The sequence below is a fragment of the Vidua chalybeata genome, chromosome 24 (genome assembly GCF_026979565.1).
Source record: "Vidua chalybeata isolate OUT-0048 chromosome 24, bVidCha1 merged haplotype, whole genome shotgun sequence".
Classification (NCBI taxonomy): domain Eukaryota; kingdom Metazoa; phylum Chordata; class Aves; order Passeriformes; family Viduidae; genus Vidua; species Vidua chalybeata.
In genome coordinates, this window is record NC_071553.1 from 2,202,208 (window position 1) to 2,227,864 (window position 25,657).

At 56.4% G+C, this 25,657-nt stretch overlaps 1 protein-coding gene across 2 annotated transcripts; it reads left to right on the forward strand.

The window, feature by feature from the left end:
- Positions 1-3,053: 3,053 nt before the first annotated feature.
- Positions 3,054-25,551, forward strand: SLC6A17 (solute carrier family 6 member 17). 2 transcript variants are annotated; one of them, XM_053964207.1, is made up of 12 exons: positions 3,054-3,409; positions 10,531-10,927; positions 14,464-14,621; positions 14,837-14,963; positions 15,606-15,787; positions 16,902-17,012; positions 18,004-18,245; positions 18,543-18,735; positions 19,083-19,275; positions 19,525-19,684; positions 20,171-20,333; positions 21,165-25,551. In XM_053964207.1, exons 2-12 carry the CDS (start codon positions 10,642-10,644, stop codon positions 21,531-21,533), a joined length of 2,184 nt encoding a protein of 727 aa, XP_053820182.1. In that variant the 5' UTR covers positions 3,054-3,409; positions 10,531-10,641; the 3' UTR covers positions 21,534-25,551. The 2 variants fall into 2 exon arrangements, with proteins under 2 accessions (XP_053820182.1, XP_053820183.1); XM_053964208.1 differs by lacking the exon at positions 3,054-3,409 and adding an exon at positions 9,102-9,135.
- The last annotated feature ends 106 nt before the right edge of the window (positions 25,552-25,657 follow it).

Genomic DNA, 25,657 nt, shown 5'->3' on the forward strand with positions numbered 1-25,657 from the left:
GGAGCAGGGTGCTGAATGGCTGGTTCAACCCCTCCTTCATAAGGATCCTTGATTTCTCTTTGCTTAAGACCCCCTAATCAGGATGCCCGATCTTCTTTCGGTTAATCTGGGTGTGCAGAGTTTGCTGCTGCTGGCACTTGCAGCCCACAGGATCTGCAGCTCCCCTTCCCCAGCCCTCCAAGCTCAGGCCCATCTTCCCATGGAGACAGTGCCTGGAGGCAACAAAATCCCCATCTTCAGAAATCGGAGTCAGGGAATCACAGAGTGGTTTGGGTTGAAGGGACCTTAAAGCCCACCCAGTGCCACCCCTGCCATGGCAGGGACACGTCCCACTGTCCCAGGCTGCTCCCAGCCCCATCCAGCCTGGCCTTGGGCACTGCCAGGGATCCAGGGGCAGCCACAGCTGCTCTGGGCACCCTGTGCCAGGGCCTCCCATCCCTGTCCCCTGTGGGATTATGCCCTTTTCTGACCTTGTTTCTAGTCCCATTTCTCTCTCAGCAATGTCTGTCCTATTCCATGGCATTTCTAAGTCAGCATTTCTTATCTCGAGGTTTGCGTACAGATACACACCATGTGAGCCTTCTGACAAGCTTTGAGAATTCTCTACAAATCCATTTCCCACATCCCCTGCATGTCCCCATTGGGGTCCTGGCTGTCTGTCCTGTCCAAATCTCCCTTTCCCAGCCTGGGCATCTCCTCCTTGGCTTCCCTGTTTGCTTCCCCACCACCCAAAGGGATGTTCCACAGGTAGGGCTGTCCCACAAACACAGGAAATACCAAGTCTTTGGAGAGGTCACGAGGACTGAGCACAGCCCAGAGCAGCCCCTGGCAGGCACTGACCACATCCCAGCTCTCCCAGGCTGGATCCATCATCCATCATGCCCTGGATCACGTGGAGATGTTGCCACCAGCCCAGCAGCCACCGTGGGTGTTGCACTGGGAGGGTGTTTTGATTTTTAAATCACGAATGTGACGGGTCCATTCCCTTTCCAGTGCTGCCTTCCCCAAGCCAGGCTGGGAGAGGCACAGTTAATGGAGTGTGGCTCGTTCCTTCCCGGGGGAAGAGGCAGAGTTATGGCCATCGGTGCTGGCCCAGCTCCCAAGCACCTGGGAGAATTGATCCTTCTGTGCCTAATAGGCTGGAAAGGGAAAGAGTCCAAAGGCCAGGAATGTGTATAAACACTGTGATCCAGGAGCTGGGGCAGCGTGGTTTGGGGCTGGAGGTTTGAATCCTCTGCAGTTTGTGTCTTCCAAATGTGTTTTTCCTCCTATCAGAGTTTCTCACTGGATTTTGGTACCAGCATCACCAGCACCAGAAATATACTGGTTGGGAAAATGCAGCCAGGCTCCATTGCTGAATGTGTGTTTTCAGGACCAGGAGACTTTCCCATGAGATACTGAAACAGAAGTGAGCTCCTCTGAAAATTTCCCCCCTGTTTTCCCTGCAGTGAAGCAACCTAAGAGCCCTGTGCTTTTCCTGATTAATCTGATTAGAGGTTTTCTGAGGGCAGCACTGAATAGATGGGGAAGGCTGAGCCCCCCAGGTGTCCTGGGCTCTGCTCCCCACACCAAGCAGCCTGAGAAGCTGTGGGAAATTGGGCCTAAAAAGCTGGATTTGGGGTTTGCTCATCCTCAAGAGATGTCTGTGCAAGGTATTTCTGCCTTTGTCCATATGGAATGTGCTGCTATATCCCATGTCCTGTTGGGAAGGAAAGTGAAGTGGTTTCACCTGAAGAATTATATTGCCTGCATTAAAGGTGGGTTAAAGGTGGAGACCCCAGAGCAGCCTTTCAGGAGCTGAGGGGGCCTACAAGGGTGCCAGAGGGGGACTACTCAGAAACTGGAGTGACAGGACAGGGGGGATTGGGTTTGCACTGAAAGATGGGGAATTTTGGTTAGATATTAGAAAATAATCCTGCCCTGTGAGGGTGGGCAGGCCCTGGCACAGGGTGCCCAGAGCAGCTGTGGCTGCCCCTGGATCCCTGGCAGTGCCCAAGGCCAGGCTGGACAGGGTTTGGAGCAACCTGGGATGTGGAAAGTGTCCCCCATGGCAGGGGTGGAATGAGATGGGCTTGAAGGTCCCTTCCCAGCCAAACCATGCTACAATAAATGCAAATATCTCAAATATCTCAGAGCTGGCTGACACCCAGCTCAGCCCACTCTGCTCAGTGCTGCTCCTGGGCTCCTGTGGCAGGGGGAGCTGGTGTGGCCAGGGATGTGGTGTCCTCTGAGCCCAGCGCTGGCTCTGGGCTCCCCGAGTGTCACAGGGCTCAGGACCAGCACTGAGCATCCTCACACTGAAGGGGCAGGTGCAGGATTCACACCTGAGTGAGGGGGAGCAGAATTTGGGGCCTGGCCACTGCTCCTGCCTCCCTCCTGTGTGGTGCCAGCCAAAGAAAGTCTTCTGAAATACCAAATAAGAAAAGAGATATGAAATACCTCTTTCAAATAATGAAATATAGCAGGTTTAGATTAGATTTTAGAGAAAAAATCCTTCCCTGTGAGGGTACTGAGGCCCTGGCACAGAGTGCCCAGAGCAGCTGTGGCTGCTCCATCCCTGGCAGTGCCCGAGGCCAGGTTGGACAGGGCTTGGAGCAGCCTGGGACAGTGGGAGGTGTCCCTGCCAGGGGACGAGGTGGTCATCAAAGTCCCTTCCAATGCAAACCATCCTACAAGTCCCGACAATAAATCAGGGGAAAGGGGTGCCCAAAGCCCCCAAACACTCCCTCCCCCAGGGGAAGCAGAGCCGGGAGGGCCCTCCTGGGGCTGCTCTTTAGGGGCATTTTAAAGGGGTTTTATTTTCCCCACAGCAAAACCAGACCCACCCCTTTGTGTCAGGACTCGATGCTACTTTTTTTTGAATGCGAGAGCCTCCCTCGGAGCAGGGGGGGTGGCCCGGCACCCCAGCTTTGACGCGCAGCCCTGGTGACTCAAGCCTGCGTCAGGGGCTGCGTGTCCCTTCGCGTTGATTTTTTTTTTTTTAATTTTTTTTTATTTTTTTTTAATTTGCTATCCCCTTTCTTTCTTTATTTCCCGGGAGCCGTGTGGAGTTACCTCCCTCCGGCGAAGGCGAGCGGGGCCGGGCGAGCCCAGCGCGCATCCACCGGGCGGCGGCGGGGCGGGGGGGGGGACCCGGAGCGGAGCCACCGCTACCTCGGAGCTTCACCGCGGAGCCCTTCCTGGCCACTGCTCGCCTTTCCCCGCCACTACTGCTCCCGTTCGCCCGGCTCCCTGCAGCCCCGGCAGCCTCGGACCGGCCCCGCCGCCGCCCGGACTCGCCCCCCGCACCGGAGCAGGGGGAATTTGGGTGATTTCTGCCGGGAATTTGCGCCGTTTCCTTCGGGATCGGGCCGGCTTCTCCTGGAATCGGGTCGGTTTCATCCTCCCAGGGAGCCGCAGCAGCGCCGAGGTGAGGATGCTCCCCCCATCCCCGCTCCGGGCTCTCGCTGCCGGGGTGTCCCCACCCCGCCGGTGGCTGCCGGCCCGGGGTGTCCCCTCCCCATCGGGGTCTTTTGGGGGGGAAGGTGCTCAGGGCCGGGGTGAGGTTAATGGAGGGGACAGCCCAGCCTGGAGGCATCAGGCGTGGCCCTCAGGGTGGTGGCATCCAGGGCTGGGGGGACATTTAGAGACAGCAGAAGGCTTGAGCCACTCCAGGGGCTGGGGGGTCACCACCGGGGGTGGCACTGGGTTCCTGCCCGGCTCCTGCTGCTGGGGGGCTCATCCCGTTTGAGGATGGGTGGGAATGCAGCCTCCAGGTTGACCTTGACAATAACATTGGGAGAGGAGAAAGCATTGGGCTGCAATGAATATTTCAGTCCTGGTCCCTGGAGTGGTGGGGGGGGGTTTGCCCCTTCTTTTATTTTTGTGCTGCTCCTTGAGTGTGGATGGTTGGGTTTGAGGTAGAAAATGGGGCTTAAGGGTCCTGGTTTTGTGAAATTCCCAGGATTGGGTGTGGGGAGCCCTTGGCCCCTCTGTGCACGCTGGATACACCCAAAGGTGTGTTTTTTTGGGCTGGCCTCTTGGCCAGGTCCAAATTTCCATCACTCCAGGAATGTGGGGCTCAAACCAGCTGAGAAATCTGCTCCCAGCTCTTTGTAGAGGACCCAGAAGGTGAAATCCTGCTTCCTAGATCACGCCTTGTGTCTGAAGCACCTGAGGTTTGAATCCATCAGGAGCTGATGTAACTATTTCTGGTCTTGGTAGGAAAAAAACCTGGAGCAGCGCGGCAGCAGAGCTATTCTCAGCAGGGTGGAGAGTTCCTTGTGAATATTTCTCCAGAGGTGTCAGGACTAGGTCAAGGAACCTGGCTGGGGGTGTGACTGCTCCAAGGGAAATAAAATCTGGGTCTGAGCTGTCCACTGGGAGGGACTGGAGGTGGCTCTGCTGAAACCAGTAGGAATAAAAGGGTTCTGTTTAAATCTGGAGTGACTCCACTGCTACTTCAGGCTTGCAGAGAGCAGGAATCTGGAGTTATACCAGAGCTGGAGTCAGGAGGATCAGATTTACCCCAGATCAGATGCTGACCTGCACACGTCCAGGCGAAATCATTGCAGCCCTGCTTTTACCCCATCCCGGGCTGGGTTTGGACTTGTTTGTTTACAAACGTAGCAGCAGCTTCATGAATTACAGCAGGGAAAAGCAGCGCTCGCGGCGGGGTTTGGATGCCCCTGTTTGTTGCTTTTCAGGATAAATCTTGGCTGGTTTGGGGCTCAGTCAGTAACCTTTGGCTGGAGTGGGTGAATTACAATGGATCACTGAGGTCTAAGTGGAAAACGATCATCTGGTGAATCAAACCCAGCCCTGAAGGGATCATATGATGGTTGCCTTTGCTCTGGTGTCACGTTATTGCAGCTGTGTGTGTTTTCATGCTACCAAATGAGACATGCAAGGAGCCCCAAGCCCACGAATCCACGGGCTCACACGCTTCGTGACAAACCCGAGCGCCAGGGCTGCTCCTCCGCCCGTGCCCATCTTGTGACCCACCGGCAAAACCCTTCCGGGCGTTTCTTGGCCATACTGGGGACAAGAGTCACTGTAACGTCACAGCCGTGTCCCTCTGAGGCGGGACAGGCCCCCGGCTGGGCCGGGCACAGCAGCCAGCCCGGGTGGAGCAGGGGCCGGTGCAGCTCCAGCCGCGCTTTGCTGGAGAGGAATTGGGGTTATTTATAACAGCTGGGCGCTGGAGGAGCCTCTGGGGTGGGTGTAAGACAGAAGCGGGGGCAGCTCTGATTCATCAGCGCTCCTGTGTCACGATGCTAAAGCGGGACGCGGTTTGCACGGGGAGGACGAGGAGCGGCTCCAGCCCCTCCGGGGAAAACGCCGGCTGCGAGTGGCCGAGCTGCCTTCAGCCCCAGCCAGCCTCGCTCCTGGGATGCTTCTTGCAGGTGTCCCCGTGCTCTGTCACCCTGTCACACTGACCCCATCTGCAGTTTGTGCCTCCCCAGGGCTGGGTGTGAGGAGGGGAGAGCCCTGGTGGCACCGAGTCACCCCGTGTCCTTTCGCCATGGGGTGAGAGCTGGGTGCTAATTAGCAGGGCTCATTTTAACGAGGGCACAATGGGAGCAGCCCTAATGAGCCCAGATGGTAAAATCCTTTCCCTGTGGAGCCAGAGGCCGAGCAGGGAGGAGCAAACCCAGCACGGAGCAGATTTAAGATGGAGGTGTCTTGGCCCAGCCTTGGCTGGTGGAAAAGGGAGGTTTGTGTGGTGGAGGCTGTGGGAAGGTCCTCGGAGCAGGGCAGGGGTGGTCAAAGCTGCAAAAACTCTGCCTTGGGCAAAAATTTCTTCTTGGGGCTTTGAAGAGAAGTTTGGATGCTGCTGGGAGGGTCCTGCCCTTGGTTTCCTGTGGCTTGGAAGAGCGGGATGCTTCCCAAAGGACCAGCTCTGCCAGGGCCAGCCCCATCCCACCACAGAGGCTCTCCTGACCTCAGGGAGCAGCAGGAGGGGGCCTGGAGCTGGTTCTCTCACGACTTGGGCTCAAAGTGGGATGTGCATCCAGGTCTCCTTCCCTTGGCTCTTGGCTGTGGAGCACAGAGGGATGACGGGAGGGATCTGTGGTCCTTCCCTCCTCCTCTGCTTCCCGGTGACCTTGGATCTGTCCCTTCTCCTCCCTGTTCCAGTCTCCCCACCTCACGGAGCAGCCTTGCCCTGGGTGCAGTATTTCCTCAGTTCTGTGTGTGTCAGGGAGGATGAGGAGCTGCAAATTGATGCTCAGATCTCCCAGCCTGAAGCTGAGAGTAGATTTCCACCTCCTGAAATCCCTCGGTTCCTCTGTCCCCACTCCTCCCTCCTTTCCCTGCTCTGTGACCTTGGTGGGGTGAGCTGGACCTTTCCAGGCCTGGGAGCTGGATGCTTCACCAGGAGCATCTCTCCCCTCTCCTTTAGGAGCTGTGGAGGATTTCTGTGGAAGCTGAAGGGAGAGAAATGGTAACGGTGGGGCAGGGAGGGACAGCAGAGAGTCCTCAGGGGGTGAAATGCTAATTTTTAATTCACCCAACCTCATCTTGTGGCTTTTCCTGCCTCAGTTTCTCCTTTCTGGACCCAAACGAGGGATAAATGTAGAATCTGAACACAGGAGAGGAGAGATTCCACTGCGCCCCATCATTTGGACCCAGAGCACGTTTGCTGCCGGTGGCTGCTCTCCTTGGGTTCTGCTGTAAATCCCCATCTCCTCCCTGCCTTGCCCTGTGCTCCCAGGCCCAGCTGAAAGCTTTGCTGACACGTCTCCAGCCTGCTTATTGCTCCCCAGCTGCCTTCCCAAGAAAGCAAGGATGGGCTCAGACAGGACACGTGGCTCGGAGCCTCCCTCCTCCCCTGCTCCCTTGTTGATGCTGCTGGCAGGGCTGGGGGGTGGGGGTCTTCACTCATCCCAAATAGCAGCTTTTCCCCACGGCTGCTTTTGGGATCCATGGGAGCCTCTGAGCCGGGATTGAACCCCCTGGGTATGACAAGGCAGGAGCTTCTCCATCCCTGCCCTTTCCCTGGTGGGTTAAATCCAGTTTGTCCCGTGGCAAACCAGTCCCACGTGCCTTGGGTCCTGCAGTGGTGGCTCCCATGCCAGTCCAAAGGGATGCGGTGCTTGGGGTCACCCTGTGCCACCTGGACAGGAGGACATGGATGGGGACTGTCACTTTGTGCCAGCAGGAGCCCTGGACTCAGCCCAGGGGTCTGGCCTGGGCTCAGGGCTCAGGGAACGCTGGCTGCTGTCTGAGGAGTTAAAAATGAAGGTTTCACTGGGACCAGGGAAGTGGGAATCCCGTTCAAGGACACACCCAGGGACACGGAGCAGGACGAGGTGAGTTATCCCCAGTGCCTCCCCTTGTAATGCCTGCTCAGAGACACCAGCACTGACCACAGCACAAACTGGTCCTTCCCGGGGTCCTGCTGTGGGAAAAGCCACGTTCCCTCTCCAGCTGGGTGGCACCAGCGCTGGTTTTACCTGGGCAAAGCTGTGGGTGCAAAGGCAGCCCGGGTCTGGCAGCGTGAGTGAGGTTCTTGCAAGCCATGGGCTCTGGAAAACCCTAATCTGTCTTCTAAAGAGAGAGAGAAAAAAATGCACATTTAAGAAAATTAAGGTCATGGGGACTAAGTAAACAAGCTGAATCTCCATCTGTCGGTGACAAGGGTTTTCTATCTCGCTCCAGCCCGGAAAGCTCCTGGTTGTCAGCTGATCTGCCTTGTCTTTCTCACAGGGTGGTTGTTATTTTTGGCAGATGATTTTTTGATTAAATTCCTTTTTCTACCAAAGGAATGTGCAGAAATACCTTTCTCAGATGGATTTGGACTGTGATTTTTCATTTGAGGGTACAGACCTTGGGGCTGATGCAAAAGGCTGGGAAATGAAAAGGAAGAGCCCTGCTGACCTCGCTTTCCCTGGCCCGTGCTCCTGTGCTGTGTGGGTTGGTGGCTTCGTGCAGGCTCTGGCTGGGCTCATCTCCCATTCCCAGCAGGGAAGGGGATGATGAAGGCTGGGTGTGCTCATGGAATTGGGAATGATCCTCTCTCCCTCAGGCCTGGATCTCTGCCAGGCAACACCACCATGCCCAGGCCGGAGCTGAGGCATGGGGAGGCAGCAGGAACTCCCCAAACCAGCCATGGGGACGCTGCCAGAGCCATCCCAGGATCAAGATCTGGATCTCTGCTATGGTTTTCCCCTCTAGTTTAGTTTGGGCACATCTCCCACGGGCAGGGATTCTTGTACCTGCCCTTCTCCTGCCAATATTTAGAGAGCCCACCCCCATGCCATGAAAGCAGGCAAGCAGCCCTGCTGCTTCCCCAAGTCCTTTGGGAATGTTGCTGTCAGCAGTGTCCTCCAAGGCTCTGAGAGCTTCTGGGGCTTTGTAGGTGCTGGAAGGACCCTGCTCCTCCAGGATCTGTGTCCTGGTGCCTCTCAGCTCCTCAGAACAACTCGGGGGGGACCTAAACCGAGGAGAGGAATAGGCTGAGATCCACAGGAATGCTGTGGGGTCTGTGCTCAGCACCACCTGCCCTGGAGCTGGGCACCTCCAAGGGTTTGGGGTGTCCCAGGAAAGCTGTTTGGGTGCCCTCACCGTGGGCGACTGTACTCTGGGGGCTTGGCCAGTACATCCTGGATCTTCTTGGCTCTCTCCCTAACCCTAAGAGATACTTTAGAGAAACCTAAGAGATACTTTAGCCCCAAGCCCGAGTCCTCCTGGTGCTCTGGAGGAGCTGCCGAGCAGACAGGGAGCAGCAAACAACCCGTGGGTGATTTAGCCAGGTCTGCACAAATCCACACAGAGCCCGAGCCAAGCCTGATGGAAATCCTGCACTTTCCTGGCTGTTGGATGGGGCCCTTGCCGTGCTCTGTGCCCATCCCCGTCCCGGCTGAGGACGCTGCAGCCCCGGGCAGCCACGTGCCCGTAATTGCCACGATTGAGCGGCGAGGGCTGGTGTGAATGAGCCCTCGTTAGGAAATTAAACATCGCTGGCCTAGGCTTGAAAAAATAACTCAAGCGGCTTCTCCGGAGGAGCCGGATCCAGGAAAGATGTGGAGCCGAGGTGGTTGCCTGGCAACGGATGCACCCGACAGTTGAAAATAGATTTTTTTTTTTTTTTTCCCGTATAGGAACAGGGCCTGGCAAAGGGGGAACTTCCGTCAGGGGTGAGAAAACACCAAGGTGAGGGTGGGTGAGGGGGAGGTTTCCTGCTCCCGGTGCTTTGCTCCTGGGCTGGGATGGGGATGGGCTTTGCTGCCTGGGCTGAACCCACTGCCCTGAAAAGGGATGGGATTGTGGGCTGAGCTGGATCAAAAATGTCCAAAAGGAAAGAAGAGCTGGGAATGGCTCTGGAAAAGCCCCCAGGGTGGGAGGAGGTGGCGCTGCTGCCCAGCTGGGGTGGGCCAGGTCTCTGAGCACAGCAGCTCTGCTCTGCCATGGCCCAGCCACCAGCCGGGTGTCCCCTGGGAGCAGAGATGGAGAGGACAGGAAAGAAGGAAGCGTAGCTCTTCAGGAGAGGCACTTTTCCAAGCTGAGGGATTTGTTGTGGGAGTTCTGTGGTTTTTTTCCCCAGCTGATGTAGCACCATGGTCCAATCTAGGGTGGCAGTTGCCCATCTGACCCCAGTTCTCCCAGTATGGAGAGGAAGGACATGGTGCTTTCCCAGTTTAGGGATCCCCAACCCAGTGGAGCAGATTTCCACAATGTCCCCAAGATTTTTGAGGCAGGGGAGAAATCTGCAGGGCTGGGCTGGGTTCTGAGCACCTCCCGAGGTGCTTCTGTGCAGGATCGCTCCTCCTGAGCCACGCTGAAGGCTGGAAAGTGAAGGGGCCAGGGCTGATGGCTTTGCCTTGGCTGCTGCTGTTTTTGCAGCCGTTATCTGTTGTAAAGCTGCCTGGGGAGATTTACATCAGGCTCCAAGGCTTTTAAGTCGCTCCTGATAACTTCCTGGGATGCAGAGATAGCCTGGGCATTTGTCACTGTCCCCTTGAGCGCTTCCAAGCTGTCGTGGAGCAAAGCCTGGGCTCTGCTGATGGTCAGGAGGGGAAGGAGCAGCACAGGCAGGGCAGAGGCTGGATTTGGTCTCAGGCCTTGTGAGGTTCAGCTGCTGGGCCGGAGGTGTTAGAGGGGAGAAGAGGTGTCACAGTGATGTGACCTGTCATCACCTGCCACTGTCCCCTGGAGCCCAGGGAAATTCCTCTCTCTGGGACACAGGAGGCTCTTCTCCATGAACGAGAGCAGCTGTGGCTGCCCCTGGGTCCCTGGAAGTGTCCAAGGCCAGGCTGGACAGGGCTTGGAGCAGCCTGGTCTATGGAAGGTGTCCCTGCCGATGGCAGGGGTGGGGTTGGATGAGCTTTAAGGTCCTTTCCCACCCAAACCATCCTGGCACTCCATAATTCTCAACCAGAACGTTGCTCCTGGTCCGTCATTCCTGGAGCAGGAGACCCTCCAGGTTCAGATGCAGGTCCCAAGGCACAGGGGGATGGACACCCCTCTCTCCTGGTGCTGCCGGTCCCACCAGGTCACCTGGGGATCAGACAAACCCAACCGACCCCAGCTGACCCCTTCCCCACCCAGGTCCTGCTGATGAAGAGGAGGTGAGGCCCGAGCTGCAGCTCACCCTCTGCGCTGTTCCCCGTGGGACGTTCCTCCTCTTCCCTCACCCCGTCGCGCCCCGGGGCCGTCCCGATGCCGAAGAACAGCAAGGTGACGCAGCGGGAGCACAGCAGCGAGCATGTCACCGAGTCGGTGGCCGACCTGCTGGCCCACCAGGAGCCCGTGGACTACAAACGCAGCGTCCTTAACGTGACGGGGGAGGCGTGGGACAAGCAGAAGGAGGGAGATGAGGAGCTGGATGCGGAGAACCGGCCGGCGTGGAACAGCAAGCTGCAGTACATCCTGGCGCAGATCGGCTACTCCGTGGGGCTGGGCAACGTCTGGCGCTTCCCCTACCTCTGCCAGAAGAATGGAGGAGGTGAGAGATGGGGCAGGGATGGGATCAGCCCTTGGAGAAGGGGGTGCGACCCAATCCTGCCTCACTGCCTGTTGGGGTGTGGATCCCAGGAAAGGACAGGGGTGATTTGGGCTCTAAAATGGGTGATTTGGGCTCTAAAGTGTGTTGTTTGGGCTCTGAAGGGGGAAAGGGCTGCTAGAAATTGTGCTGAGATGTGGAAATCTCCAGGATGGCTTCTTCCTAAAGACTGTCCACCTGCTTGCTCCAAAGTCATGGTGAATCCCAGGTTAGGAGCTAGGATTTCTGGCTTCTCCCCCTGATTTCTGCTGGGAATATTGCAAGTAACGCCAGCCCCAACACCCCTAGAGCCATAGGCCTCGTGGTTCTCTGATCCCTAACCCTAGTGGCAGCCTGGGGCTGTGGCTGAGGTCCCCAGTGCCATGAATGACCCAGGTTAGCAATGATGTGTGCACAGCAATGTTGGTACAGTGCTGTGCTCCCCTTGGCGTGCTTTCTCCAGCCCCAGCACTCTAGAGCTGTAGGCTGTGTGGTTCTCTGACCTCTAACCCTAACCCTAGTGCCTAATTTGGAAATTAGGGCTAAAAAGGGAAGAGAGAGCCCCTCCATTCCCCTGGGTTCTTGAAGCCACATTTTGTGGTTCCATCCCATTCCCATTCTCTCATCCCACTCCAGGCCTCCTCCTTGGGCTTCCAAGAGCAGCCCAGAGGGGTCAGGTCTTTCCCAGCTGTGCCGAGCCCCACCACCCTTCATGACACTGATGAGAGAGTGGGTTTCTCATTATTAATCCAGACCAGTCCCTTCCCAGCCACGTTGGAGAGAGCCAGGACAGTGCCCCCATCCCCTGAGCTCTCCGTGTTCCCACTGTTCCATCCTTTGCCGTGGCCCCAGCCCTGCAGCTGCCGAACCTGCGGCGCTCTCAATAATTAAAACATCTCCGATGTCATCGTCAGGATGAGTCATTCTGTCAACCAGACCTGTGCTGTCAGCGCTCCCCTCCCGGGGCTGCTCACGCCCCATTCCCTTCCCTCCTGTCCGGGATGGAGCTGGCTGTGCCTGGCTCCTGCATCCCAGCACCTCCCGGTGCCCTGCTTTGGCTCCAGCTCAGCTCTGGCAGAGCGCAGCTCTTCACGGTGTGATTGTCCCAAATTCAGGGCTGGGAGAGGTCAGTACAGCCCTGCTGGCTTCATTACACAGCTGGCCTCTGATTGCCAAGGAAGTTTTCCCCATTAAATGAGCTTTAGAACCAGATTTCCCCATTAAATGAGATTTTTAAACCAGATTTAGAACCAGAGGTTGGAGAACCAGAAACCTTCTCTACAAGGATTAACCCAGCTGTGCTTCAGTTTCCCCATGCCACAGCAATCCTTAATTAGCCATAATTAGTGCAATCAATGAAAAATCCTCAGCTTAGGCTGAGCTCTCTGCTGCCCTGGGTATTTGGGGGGCTTTGGCCTCAGCTGAGCAGGTGCTGGGTGGCAGGAGGTGCAACTGGTACTGCCAGGCTGGGATTCCTCCTGGTGTATTCCTCAAATCCGGGGCTGAACTCGCTGTCTGCGTGTGGGGGGCATTAAAGAAGTGGTTTTGGACACAAGACCAGATGGGATGTGGAATGGGGATGGGAACTGACGCAGCACAGCCCTGACACTGCTGCAGCAGAGGAGATGAACAATGGGTTTGACCCACCCTGTGCTGGGATCCAGGGGCACCGAGCCAGGCAGGGACTGGGACAAGCAGCTGCTTTTAGGAGCTCCTTGCTGTGATAGAACATCTTTCTGCAGCAGGACTGAAAATAAAAGGCTTTACAAGCTGCCCCAACCATTGCCACTATTCCATGGATGGGGAAACTGAGGCACGGAGCTGGGAACTGGCTTGAGCAGCAGATTGCTGGGCTTTGCTGCATTTTTCTTTTACCCAAGTGGCATCATCTGCCTGTCCATGGGGCAGACACCGATTCTCTGCCTTTTCCTCCTGCCATGTGCAACCCTCCTGGCTGGGATTCGCACCAGGCCGTGAGGCTGCTGCCAGCAGCGGGTGCAGGAGCTTGGGAGGGATGGACAGACCTTTCCTGGGCGCTCTGAGCAGCTCCAGGATGCCATGGCGGCGGCTGCTTTCTCTCCTGTTCCCTGAGCAGGTGTCTGCGGGGGAGAATGGCTGCAGGCTGGTAGCAGGATGGGCTGGAGCCAAATTCCCAGGACTCGGAGTGCCGGGAGCCAGCAGGGGCTGGCAGCTCTGCCCTGGTGTGCACAGGCGTGAGCTGCTGCTCACCTTTCCAGGCATCACAGCAAGAAATCTCCAATACTGGACAAATTTGCATCTGAATCTGTCTCATGTCCACCTATCTGTAGGTTGAGACACCCAGGAGAGTGTCGCAGACATGGGATGCTCGTGATCCTTCCTGCATTTTCCTGAGCTCCAGCTCTGCTCTCTGCCTCTCCTTTTACCCTCCCAATCACCCTGGGCTGCTGCACCTCAATTTCTCTCCCTACCCCCATTTTTAACACACCATCCCCACCCATGCTGGGGCTGATCTGCTTTGCAGAGTCCCTGCTTGGAGCAGCAGCCCCTGCCCCAGGTCCTGCCTTGGCCCATGTGTGACGGCTGTCACCGGCCTGTCAATCCAGGCGGGAATTTCGGTTGTCTTTGGTCTGTCTGCTACCCAGCAGGAGCCAGGCCCATTCTCCTGAGCCCATTCCTCAGCTCCTGGCAGGAGCTGGAGCCATTCCTCAGCCGGGCGCTGCAGCGTGAGTCATCGCATCCTTTACGGTCACCGGTTCTGCTTCGGGAGCCGCCGGCTCCTCTCCAGCCCCTACAATCACACAGACATTAACCGAGTTTTAATCCAAGTTTTTTCCACTCCTCGGGCCGTGCAGGGTGGCACGTGGCCTGGTGATGCTGCTGCTGGGAACGTGGGATGTCCAGGGGGATGTGCTGGGACAGGGGGCTTGGCTGTGCCTGCGGGAACAGGATGGCTCAGGAATGTGGCCGTGTCCCCAGGGGTCAGCTTATGGAGGTGGCTCCTTGCACATGGAGATCTGTCTGCAAGGATTCAGGGAGTCCTTGGGGTCTATCCCACGTGATCCATAATGGTAGGGAATGCTTCCACACATGTTTGCTCCTCTCCACAGCTTCTCCTCTGGCCAAGCTCTGATCTGCATTCCTGGATCACAAAATCATGGAAACATTTAGGTTGGAAAAGCCCTCTAAGGTCATTGAGTCCAAACATCAACCCAGCACAAGGCCACCCCTAGCCCATGTCCCCAGGAGGAACACCTACATGGTTTTTAAACCTTTGCAGGGATAGGGATTCCTTTGTTGCCCTGGACAGCCTGTGCCAGTGCCTGACCGTCCTTCCCATGAAGAAATTTGTCCTAATATCCAATCTAAGCCCTCCTGGTACAACTTGAGGCTGTTTGCAAATGAACCAATGGACCAGGCAGAGCCTGTCCCAGCTCTGCCCTGCTTGTCTGCCCATGTCCATCTGTCCTTGGCTGCACTGGAGCAGGGAGATCTAGAATGACCTTTCTCTCCCCTTCCAGGTGCCTACCTGGTCCCTTACCTGGTCCTGCTCATCATCATCGGGCTGCCCCTGTTCTTCCTGGAGCTGGCAGTGGGGCAGCGGATCCGCAGGGGCAGCATTGGCGTCTGGAATTACATCTGTCCCCGCCTGGGAGGCATCGGCTACGCCAGCTGCCTGGTGAGCGCGCCCCGGGGAGCCTCCCGCCCCAGCCCGGGGTGTGCGGGGTGAGGCAAACCCCGCGGAGCCCCAGGGGGAGGTTCGAGAGGTCAAGAGGTGTTTTTGCAGCTGGTTTGGGAATGCACCCACCCCCTGATCCCAGCAGCCCCAGAGGGACTGGGGACATTTCACTGCCCTGTGGTTTGATGCCATGTCCTCCTCCTTCCTCCCCGCAGGTCTGTTTTTTTGTTGGTCTCTATTACAACGTCATCATCGGCTGGAGCATCTTTTACTTCTTCAAGTCCTTCCAGTACCCCCTGCCCTGGAGCGACTGCCCCATCGTGAAGAACGGCTCGGTGGCCGGTGAGGCACGGGAAGCTCGGCTGGGAGGGAGCAGTTCCCAGGGAAGGGGGGCTGTGGGACCCTGTGGGACACATCAGCACCCCAGCAGGAGGTGGGGCCTCGGGAGGCAGAGGTTCCTCTCTGGCCCAGCTGCCCCGACCATATGGAGAGCTTCCCCTTGGCTTGGATGGGTGTCTCCAGTGCTCTCTCTCCCCACTGATGGGATTTGATGCCAGTTTGGGAATCCTGAGTCCCCACTGATGGGATTTTCAGGCTGCCTCAGTGCTTGGAGGCCAGGGTCTGACCCAGGACTGTGGAGGGAGGCAGTGAGAGTCAGGCAGGGGCTGCTCCACTGCCTGACTGAGACACAGATGGAGCTAATGGTGTTTTATAACATCTGAGCACCAGCCTGGGACTCTCTGACAAGTTTTATAGCAAATGAAAATGTCTCTCCCCGTATTTAACATCTCATTTTCACCTGGTAGTAGTTTTACATCCTGTCTGTTCTTTTCCCTGCTAGGAATGAGCCCCATTAGTTTCTGCCCCTCAGTTTCCAGAGGTGTCTCCCTTCCCTGGCTGGCTCCAGTGGGTCTTTGACATTTGATCAACCCAGGAGACAGTGGATGACTCTCCCCCTCATGCTCTTCTGCCTCTGTCCTGCAGTTGTGGAGACCGAATGCGAGAGGAGCTCAGCCACCACCTACTTCTGGTACCGGGAGACCCTGGACATCTCCAACTCCATCTCTGAGAGCGGGGGCCTTAACTGGAAGATGACCCTGTGTCTGCTAGTGGCCTGGAGCCTTGTTGGCTTGGCCATGATCAAAGGCATCCAGTCCTCAGGGAAGGTGTGTTTTGGTGGCCACCTGAGCCTGGCTGGGCTCTGTCCTGGAAGCAGGAACCTGCCTGGACACACTGTCCTGCCCTGCTCTGGGGCACCAGAGGAATGCTGTGTCCCCTGGGATGCTCACACCCACTCCACAGCTGGGGTCACCTCTGCAGAGATCCAGAATAAGATCAAAAGAGGGTGTAGGGATGAGGTTTAGTTCAACTGACACGTGCAGCCAGGCCTCAGCCACACCAGCACAGAAAATCCCCCTGAGCTCCAGCACTTCTCAGAATCAATTAGGTTGGAAAAGGCCTTTGAGGTCATCAAGTCCAACCTGGGACCCAGCACCACCTTGACAGCCAGAGCACAGCACTGAGCGCCACATCCAGCCTTTTATTAAACACCTCCTGGGGTGGTGACTCCAGCAGCTCCCTGGGCAGCCCCTTCTGATGCCCACTCACTCATTCTGTGACGAAGATCTTCTTCCTAATGTCCAGCCTAAAGCTCCCTTTGTGCAGCTCAAGGCTGTTTCCTCTTGTCTTGTCCTGGGAGCAGAGCCCGACCCCAGCTGGCTGCACCCTCCAGTCAGGGAGTTGTAGAGAGTGATGAGGTCACCCCGAGCCTCCTCTTCTCCAGGCTGAGCTCCCTCAGCCACTCCTCACAGGACTTGTGTTCCAGACCCTTCCCCAGCCTTGCTGCCCTTCTCTGGACACATCCCAGCACCTCAACTTCTTTCCTAAATTGGGAACCCAGGACTGGACACAGCACTCGAGGTGTGGCCACACCAGTGCCCAGCACAGGGGAAGAATCACTGCCCTGCTCCTGCTGGCCACACCATTCCTGATCCAGGCCAGGAACCATTGGCCTTCTTGGCCACCTGGGCACTCTGCTGGCTCATGTCCAGCCTGCTGTCCATCAGTGCCCCCAGCTCTCTTTCTGCCTGGGCACTGTCCAGCCACCTGTACCCTCCTGCCCCGAGGGGTCCCACAGTTCATCCCTGGGGAGCCAACCCCATCCTGGGGGGGGGAAATTCTCCCTTCTCCCCCCTGTGAGCTGTCCATAGGTTGGATGGGAGGGTGGCTGGGCCCAGGGGCAGGAATTGAGGCTGTGCTGTGTTCATCCCTCTTGTCCAGGTGATGTACTTCAGCTCCCTCTTCCCATACCTGGTGCTCGTTTGCTTCTTGGTGCGGGGGCTGCTGCTGCGCGGGGCAGTGGATGGGATCATGCACATGTTCACGCCCAAGGTGAGAGTTCCAAGCCCAGCAGACTCCAAGCAGGTTCCCCTCCTGGCTGGCCATGCCCTGTTTTCCCTTATTCTCTTATTATTCCCCTTATTTTCCTCCCCACTCTGAAAATCAAAGTACTAGCCCCAGACTTGGGCTGACAGATCATCAGGATGTGGAGTGGCTCCCAAAATTCAGGGTGTGGCCAGGACAGCCACGAGCCTCACAAACTCACCATCCTCAGCTACCCAGATGCCGGGGTGGGGGGCACAGAGGTGCCCAAGGGAATATATAAATACAAAGATTTAATGGAGAGATGCTGGCTGGCAGAAAAAAACTCTGCTGGTGGTATGCACTTATTAATTAACCAGCTAATTAATTAATTAAGCAGAGATGTAGATGAATCAGCTCAGCCGGCGAGGCTGTTAGAAGACATTAATTATGGTCCCTTGATGAATGATGCTGGGAGGTCTCCTGGCTGCAGCTCTGGCTCCCAGGAGAGGGGGAATGTGGCTGGGGAGTGTTTGAACTCCTGGTCCCCCCCCAGCCAGGATGTTTGATTTCAGCGCTCCAGGTGCTCTGGAAGCAGGAGATGGCCAGGGGAGGATGGAGACCCATCCCTGGGCAGGTGGTGGTGCCCTGGGCTGGGGGGGGACACGGACTGGGGAGCTGTACAGAGAGAGATGGAAGCCCCAGTTAGGCCCCTGGGGCAGGTGGAGCAGACCGAGGTCAGGTCAAACCTTGTCCTGACCGCTCCATGCCTCAGTTTCCCCCTCTGCATCAATGAGGAGAAGGATGTGTGAGTGCTGCGTAAAGCCAGACCTGACCAGGCAGATCATGGAATCATGGAATGGTTTGGGTTGGAAGGGGCCTTAGAGATCATTTCCTGCCACTGCCCCACCAAAGCAGCCCACAGCTGCTCCAAAACCACCTCAGCCCTTTGAATGTCACTCTGGGATGGGCTGTGGGGGCACCAGGGCCACCTAACTTCTTCTTCTGTCTTCCCTCCAAGCTGGACAAGATGCTGGACCCCCAGGTGTGGCGCGAAGCAGCCACGCAGGTTTTCTTCGCCTTGGGCCTGGGTTTTGGGGGGGTCATTGCCTTCTCCAGCTACAACAAGCAGGACAACAACTGCCACTTCGATGCCACCCTTGTCTCCTTCATCAACTTCTTCACGTCTGTGCTGGCCACCCTGGTTGTGTTTGCTGTGCTGGGCTTCAAGGCCAACATCATGAACGAGAAATGCGTGGTGGAGTAAGATTTGCTTTTTCTCTGTTTGGGGTGGGCAGGTCTTTGCTGCTGCCAGTTGTGGGGGGTCTGGAGGCAGAAAAGTGCTCTGGAGCTGGATGATCCTGGGGTTTGGTGGGCCCAAGTTCCTGATGGTCAGGACCTGGATTTCCAGGGATGCACCAGTGTAGCTGAGGGAGTTGAGCATTCAGCTCCTCCAGCCTAAAACCCAGCCCCAAGACGGGCTCTTGATCTGCAGCTTGGGTGTGAACCCAACATGTCTCAGGTGCCCTGCATCACCTGAGAGCTTCTGCTCTCCCTTAGGAACGCTGAGAAGATCTTGGGCTACCTGAACACCAATGTGCTGAGCCATGACCTCATCCCACCCCACGTGAACTTCTCCCACCTCACTGCCAAGGACTACAACGAGATGTACAGGGTGATCATGACGGTGAAGGAGGGGCACTTCAAGGAGCTGGGCCTGGATGCCTGCCTGTTGGAGGATGAACTCAACAAGGTACCTGGTGGCACTCCTGGTAGGACCAGCAGGTCACCCGCCCCATTGCCTCTCCCTGTGTCAATCCTGGGCACACGGATGTGGAAAAACAACTTTTAGAGACCCTCCAGGGATGGAGAATCCAAGTCCCTGTGGTTTTGCCCAGCACAGAGGGGTCCTCCAGGGGTGGGAGAAGCTCTGTCCAGCACAGGTCGAGCAGGGTCATCACCAGCTCATCTCCAGTACCAGACTGGGATTTTCTTTCCTTGAGGAGGGTTTGGTGAGGGAGACCTGAGACATCAGGGTCTTGAAGTCTGTGTCCCTGACAAGTTTCTTCTCATCTTTTGGTCCTCTCCCCACCTCAACAGTCGGTGCAAGGGACTGGCCTGGCCTTCATTGCCTTCACAGAAGCCATGACCCACTTCCCGGCCTCGCCCTTCTGGTCCGTCATGTTCTTCTTGATGCTGATCAACCTGGGCCTGGGGAGCATGATCGGGACCATGTCAGGCATCACCACGCCCATCATCGACACCTTCAAGGTGCGGAAGGAAGTGTTCACAGGTGAGGTCTCTTCTCCTGCAACCTCCTTGGGAAGGGGTGGGAGGTCCCCATTGCCTTGAGGAGTCACTCCTGAAGAGTGTGGACATGGTGGGAGGTGAACTGGGCCATGCCCATGCAGGGAATGGACTTTTGGAGGTCTTGGTGTCCCTCAGGAGGCTCTGCTGACCATGCCCATGCAGGGAATGGACTTTTGGAGGTCTTGGTGTCCCTCAGGAGGCTCTGCTGACCAGACCCGTTTGCTCCCCACAGTCGGTTGCTGCATCTTCGCTTTCGTAGTGGGGCTGATCTTTGTGCAGCGTTCTGGAAACTACTTTGTCACCATGTTTGATGATTACTCAGCCACGCTGCCACTCACCGTCGTGGTCATCCTGGAGAACATCGCTGTGGCCTGGATTTATGGCACCAAGAAGTAAGGAAATTCTACAGCAAAAGGAATAACTTTGGTGTAACTCCTGACTAAAAAGCCTCCTTTCACCTCTTTTCCATATGGCTTTTTCTCCAGGAGCAAATGCTCCAAGGGCAGTTATAGAGGCAGGAATTCGCTTCACTTTGATCCTCCTGCTGCAGCCCCTTCTCGTGGGTATCTCCTGTTGGTTGTGATGTTCTGTTACTTGTGATGACCCTTTTTTCTGAGGTTTCCAGGTCCTTCTGGAAGGGAGGGCTGTTCCCCACAGTGCTCCTTGTTCAGAAATTGTCCAGAGCAAAGGCAGCTCTGGATAACACTCAGATGGTCTTGTCCTGAGGAGTTTTCCACAAGTTCTTCAGGCTTGAGGGACGCTGAGATGGTCAGCTGGGTTCTTCTTCAGGCTCTCCCTTGAGCATCAACGGGGCTTCTGGGAGGTTGTTTCTCACTCAGAGGTGGGGAATGTCACGATTCCATGTCTTTCCTCGGCAGGTTCATGCAGGAGCTGACGGAAATGCTGGGTTTCCGGCCTTACCAGTTCTACTACTACGCCTGGAAGTACGTGTCTCCCATCTGCATGGCCGTGCTCATGACTGCCAGCATCATCCAGCTGGGAGTCAGTCCCCCGGGATACAGCGCATGGATCAGAGAGGAGGTGAGCACAGCTCCCTCCCCTTCCCCACCTGAGCTGCAGACCACTCTGCTCATCCCAGCTCTGCTCATTCCTCCGTCCTCTCCTGCTGGGTGACATTCCCACCCTGCTCATCCCCTGGGAGCAGTTTGTTCATGCTGCCCAGGTATCTCCAGCCAGCTCTGCCCGTGGGCTGGAGTTTGATTTTGGTTGGCTCCCGCAGCTCCAAGCTGTGCCCAGCATCATGTGTGAGGATCCTTTCCCTCGATCTGAGCACACTTTATGTGGTGACGCTGGGTCTGACAGGAGGCAGCAGGAGCTGTCTGGTGTTTCGGAGATGTTGTACCTGGTGGGCATCACCACTGCAGCAGCCCCGAGATATTGCAAATGCCGGTGAACCCGGTGGGAGGAAATGCTGATGTCTGACTCCAGCTCAGAAGGCTGAATGATTTCTTTATTATAACTATGCTATAATACACTAATACGCTATTTAAAGGAGATACTAAAACTACAAACCTACTTTTTCTAACTCCCATATCTAACCCACTCACCACTCGTGACCCTCTCTCGAGGGTCCAGACTCAGGTGGGTTGGATTGGATTGGGTTGGATTGGATTGGATTGGGTTGGGTTGGATTGGATTGGATTGGCCACCAGGCTCAAACAATCCTCACCAGAATCCAACCAAGCAACCACCCCAGGTAAACAATTCTCCAAACACATTCCACATGGGAAAACAAGAAGCAGAAATAGAAATTATTTTCTTTTTATTCTCTCTATGCTCTTCTATGAAAAAATCCTGAGAGAGAGGAGAATGTGCCTGCCACACCGAGACGTTAATATCTGTCTCTTCCAGGCTGCCGAAAAGTTCCTGTTCTACCCAACCTGGGCCATGGCGATCCTCATCTCCCTGATCATCCTGGCATCCCTTCCTCTGCCTCTGGTCTTCATCCTCCGGCAGTTCCACCTGGTGTCGGATGGCTCCAACGCCCTCTCTGTCACCTACAAGAAGGGTCGGATGATGAAGGACATCTCCAACTTGGAAGACAACGACGAGACCCGCTTCATCCTGAGCAAAGTGCCCAGCGAGACCCCATCCCCCATGCCCACGCACCGCTCCTACCTGGGCCCCGGGAGCAACTCCCCCATGGAAATGAGCAGTGCTCCCAACGGACGATACGGGAGCGGGTACCTCCTGGCCAGCACCCCCGAGTCTGAACTGTGATGGTTGCCTGCCGACCACCCCCACCGGGAGAGGAGGGCACTGGGGAGTGGATCCTGGCTGTCCAGGCAACAGGAAAATTAATTACTAAGGGTGAAGAAGAATTAATTACTAAGATGAAGAAGAAACCCCTCTTAAAATCATAAGCAAAGCAGCCATTTCTAAGATGACATCGAGAAGAAGGGATTGCAGGAGGGGCAGGACTCCTCTGACAACCCTCGGTGGAAAGGCAGGACCCCTGGACTCACCTCCGGGGAAGGGAAAAGGAGTAAGGGACGCTGCAATACCTTTCCAAGAGTTGTTCTCATGCAGCTCAAATCTGAAGCAAAGAATCTCTCTTTTCTAAGCAGCTGATGGTTGGAACAAGGACCTGGCAGCAGGTGGGAAGCCAATCGTGCTTCCTCCTGTCACCCAGCGCTCTTCCCTGCCTGTCTGTTGTCCTTTAGCCGGGAGGAGTCATGGCCTTATTCCAACGAGCACAATTAATCATCGATGTTCATAGCACAAAAAGGTGCTGTTGTTGTCACCATCGTTGTTGTTGTTGTATCTCCTGTAGGGTTTTATAGCTGTGGACACACCCAAATAACCCCCCAAATTCTGACCAGGGTTGGCAGGGAGCAGCACGGAGCCAGCTGTGATGTTGGGGTGTGAGACAGGGCATCCCTGGAATCTTTGTTGCCACCAGCACAGGGACGGTGGCTGGGAATTCTTTGGAGGCACGGAGATGTCACAGCCACGGGATGGAGTAGCTGGGATGCTCCATGGGTTGGTGGTGATGGTGCTGAGTGGCAGGAGGACCCCTGAAGTGACCGTGGTTTGCGTGTGTGAGCCTGTGTGGGGTCTGGATGGGGTTGGTGTGATGGGGGTCAGGAGTGCTCTCCTGGAATTACTCCTGAGGTGGGGGATGCTCTGCCGAACCAAAATCCCTGGCGTGGTGATCATCTCCTCTCACTCCTCTCTTTAGATGTCCCAGAGGGACAAGCAGAGGAGCTGTGGGACACCCAGTCCTACCACACTCCTGGTTTAGCTCTCAGGAAACCACCCCCTGACTTCCCTCCCTTGCCCCCTGCCGAGGTGAGCTGGGCAGTGGTTCTCTCTGGATGTGCCTCCTCATTTCTCCTCGTGTCCCCTCCGAGGCAGGGGTTTGGCATTGCCTCCTGTCACACCCCACGGGAGCTCAGCAGCCTTTGGGTGGGGGTGACCAGCTCTTGGGGACCGCAGGCATCTGAGGGGCAGCGGCTCCTGGGAGCCAGTGCCAGGTCCCCACTAGCTCTTGATCTGGGGAGCCCTTGTGAGAGTCCAGGGGCCTCTATCGTTCCCATCCATGTTTTTGGGGGATCTGACTGATGTTGTTTCTCCCCAGGCTGTTTGGAAAGGGTGGGATCTTCTAGCTCTGAGTCTTTCCCACTGGGTCTGAGGGTAATTTCCCTGAATCCTACCTGTAACCAAGCACTTCTGCCAAGGCTGTCAGGATAACCTGGCATCATCCCCCTTTTCCTTGGGGATGTGGAAGCAGCACACTCCCCTCTGTTGCCTCCAAAGGCTGGGGGAGCACCTCACCCTGGGTCCTGCTGGGCTTAGGTTGTGCATGAAGATCTTTCAGGCCACTCTGAAGGCCACGTTTGTGGGTGCTGGTTCATGGGCCCTTCTCTCCTCTGCTTTCCTGTCAATTGCTTTTCTTTCACCTTGGTTCTCCTTTTGGCTGGAGGTGAAGGCAGGAAGCAGCTGCTCCATTCACCACACCCCTGACTTTCAGCAGCCCTGGGGCCAGCAGCTTCCCACAGTGACATCTCTTGTGGGTGTGATCCTTTATTCAAAGTTCTCTCCATGGACTTGGCTGGTGACCTGGAGACTCTTCCTGGACAATTAGCTCAAGCCCTTCGTTAAATTGTTTTTCTGGGGGGAAGATGGAGGAGTGGAACGAACCAAAGCAGCTCAGTGATGGTTCCAAGATCTGTGAGTCAGGATCAGGCACGCTTCTCCAGAAGTTCCCCCTTCCTCATCCCCTCCCATGTCTTTCTCCTTCCTCTGCCCATGCAAGAGGGACACAGAAATGTCCCCATGGCATCATCTCTGGAAGGGAGAAGCCCAAATCCGGTGGCATTTCCCCATCACTGAGGCAACATGTTCCCTCCCATTTCGTATGGGGTCTATCCTCACCTGACCAGCAGAACAGAGGATGAGTCAAATCCTTGCCCAGCATCACCTCCCCGACGCCCCCGAGCCCGGGGGCCGGATTCCCACCGTAGCTCCCATGGAGTTAATGGAGCAGGACACTTCCCATAGCCAAAACGCTCAGCCCCACGTGCTCCCAAGGCATGATGCTCCTTGAACCCCGGGGGGAAGGATCTGGCCCTCCCTCTCTCCCACCCCTGTTCCCAAACCAGCCAGGGAGGAGCTCGCTTTCCTCTCTTCTTGCAGCATCAACAAGAGGCAAAATCAATAGGAAGGTAACAAAGAAGCTATATTATATATATATATAAAATATATACAGAGAGAGGAGATGGAATAATAACCTAGAGATTCTCTATTTCTATTGTATATTTATTCTGTAAATGTCACTGTAAATGCTGTTAAATGACAAATCGTATCCCAAAGTGGCCCATGACCTATTTTCATTCCCAGTGCTGTACAGATCAATTCTCATTCTATAGCGGGGCATATTTTTACCTTTTTATTTCTTGTGTGTGGCGGGTGCACGTCCCCTTCTCCCCCCAGCCCCAGGGTGTCCAGCTGCCCTGGGGGTCCAGCAGAGAGGAGGAGGAAGAGGGACGACACCTTTACTTTTATCTGTGGAAATACTTGTGTTTTGTCGTGGCATTTGCTCGGTGTTAGACACGGGGTTTTGGGGGGGAGTGTGTGTGTGTTAGGTTTTAGGAGATCCGTGTTGTCGCCGTGGGAGCGTGCGCGTGTTCGTCCGTAGCTGCCGTGCGTGGGGTGTGCGCGTGTCCGTGTGCGTGGGTGGCTTTAGGATTCACTTCTGGCTGTACTCGCTCACTTTTGGAGCCTGCGTGGGGGTTTCTCCCGCTCGCCGGGGCAGGTTCTCCCTCCACACACCTTCTCGGGGTCCCAGGCTGCGGATCGGGCCGGCCCCCAGTGGTTTTTAGCCCTAGAAATCACATCTTTTCCTCTTTTTCTGCACAGAGGCACAGGAAATAGCTGCTAGTTGTGAGCACAGGCACTTTTCAGTTTTCCTTCAGGCAGTGGGACAAAGAGGGGGGAACCGCTGCCGATATCCCTGGCCCCCCACATCAGCTCCTTGGTGGGTTCCCAACCCAGATCCTGCTGCTCAGAGCAGTGTGGTGTCCCTGGCTGAGGGACGAGGAGGTGCTGGGTAGGTCAGGAAGGGTCCACACCCTCTTCCCTCTCTGGGGGGAGGGTGTTCAGTGGGTCTGGAGAGGGCACAAAGGAGGTTGCTGGAGGGGTGCACCCTGTGGTGTGGAGCTGCAGGTCCAGCCTGTAGGGCTGGAGTTGGGATGCTCTGTTCCCCAGCACCGGCCTCTGCTGCAGGGACCTTGACCCCGGTGCAAGGCAGAGGGCATGGCTGGAGCTGGGTCCCCAGGGTGTCCCATGGCTCCTTCCCCTCAATCCCTCCAAAACAGCCCCATCCTCACCTCTCAGCTCCTGCCCAAACCCTGACAGGTCACATTCAGCCCCAGCACCTCCCAGAAGCAGCTCCCACTGCCTTCTAATGGCCCCCACCCTTCCCGAGCGTGGGTCTCGCTGACAGGAGCGGGGCCGGGTGGCCTTGGTGGCCGGGAGGGCCATGGCACAGCCACGGGAGCACGCAGGATGCGGCTGCTTCCCCTGGGACAAGCACAACACTGGCGAAACCCTCCTGTACAGGTAAAGCACAGACCTCGTAGTGGCGCGTCCCGTGTCCCCTCGTAGCCGCAGTAGTTCCCACGTGTGCCGGGCGGGGCCGGGCTGCGGCGCCCGGGCTCCTCGGCCATCGAGAGAAACCCTGTAAGAGCTGTATCGGAGTCTGATTAAAAGTCTCTTCTTACCAAATCTCTCCTCACCGAGTCTCTTCTGTGCCTCTGTTTCCTTTCTCGGGTGGGTTTTTGGGTCTCTTGGAGGTTTAGGGTGGCAGAGACATAAAGCAAAGGGCCCATGGGTGTCGAGGT

Excerpts from the sequence above, each read along its gene's own strand:
- SLC6A17 (XM_053964207.1), top strand. The coding sequence starts at position 10,642 with ATGCCGAAGAACAGCAAGGTGACGCAGCGGGAGCACAGCAGCGAGCAT. Across the intron at positions 14,622-14,836 it reads TCGGCTACGCCAGCTGCCTG|GTCTGTTTTTTTGTTGGTCT; the intron begins GTGAGCGCGCCC and ends TCCTCCCCGCAG. Across the intron at positions 15,788-16,901 it reads GCATCCAGTCCTCAGGGAAG|GTGATGTACTTCAGCTCCCT; the intron begins GTGTGTTTTGGT and ends CCTCTTGTCCAG.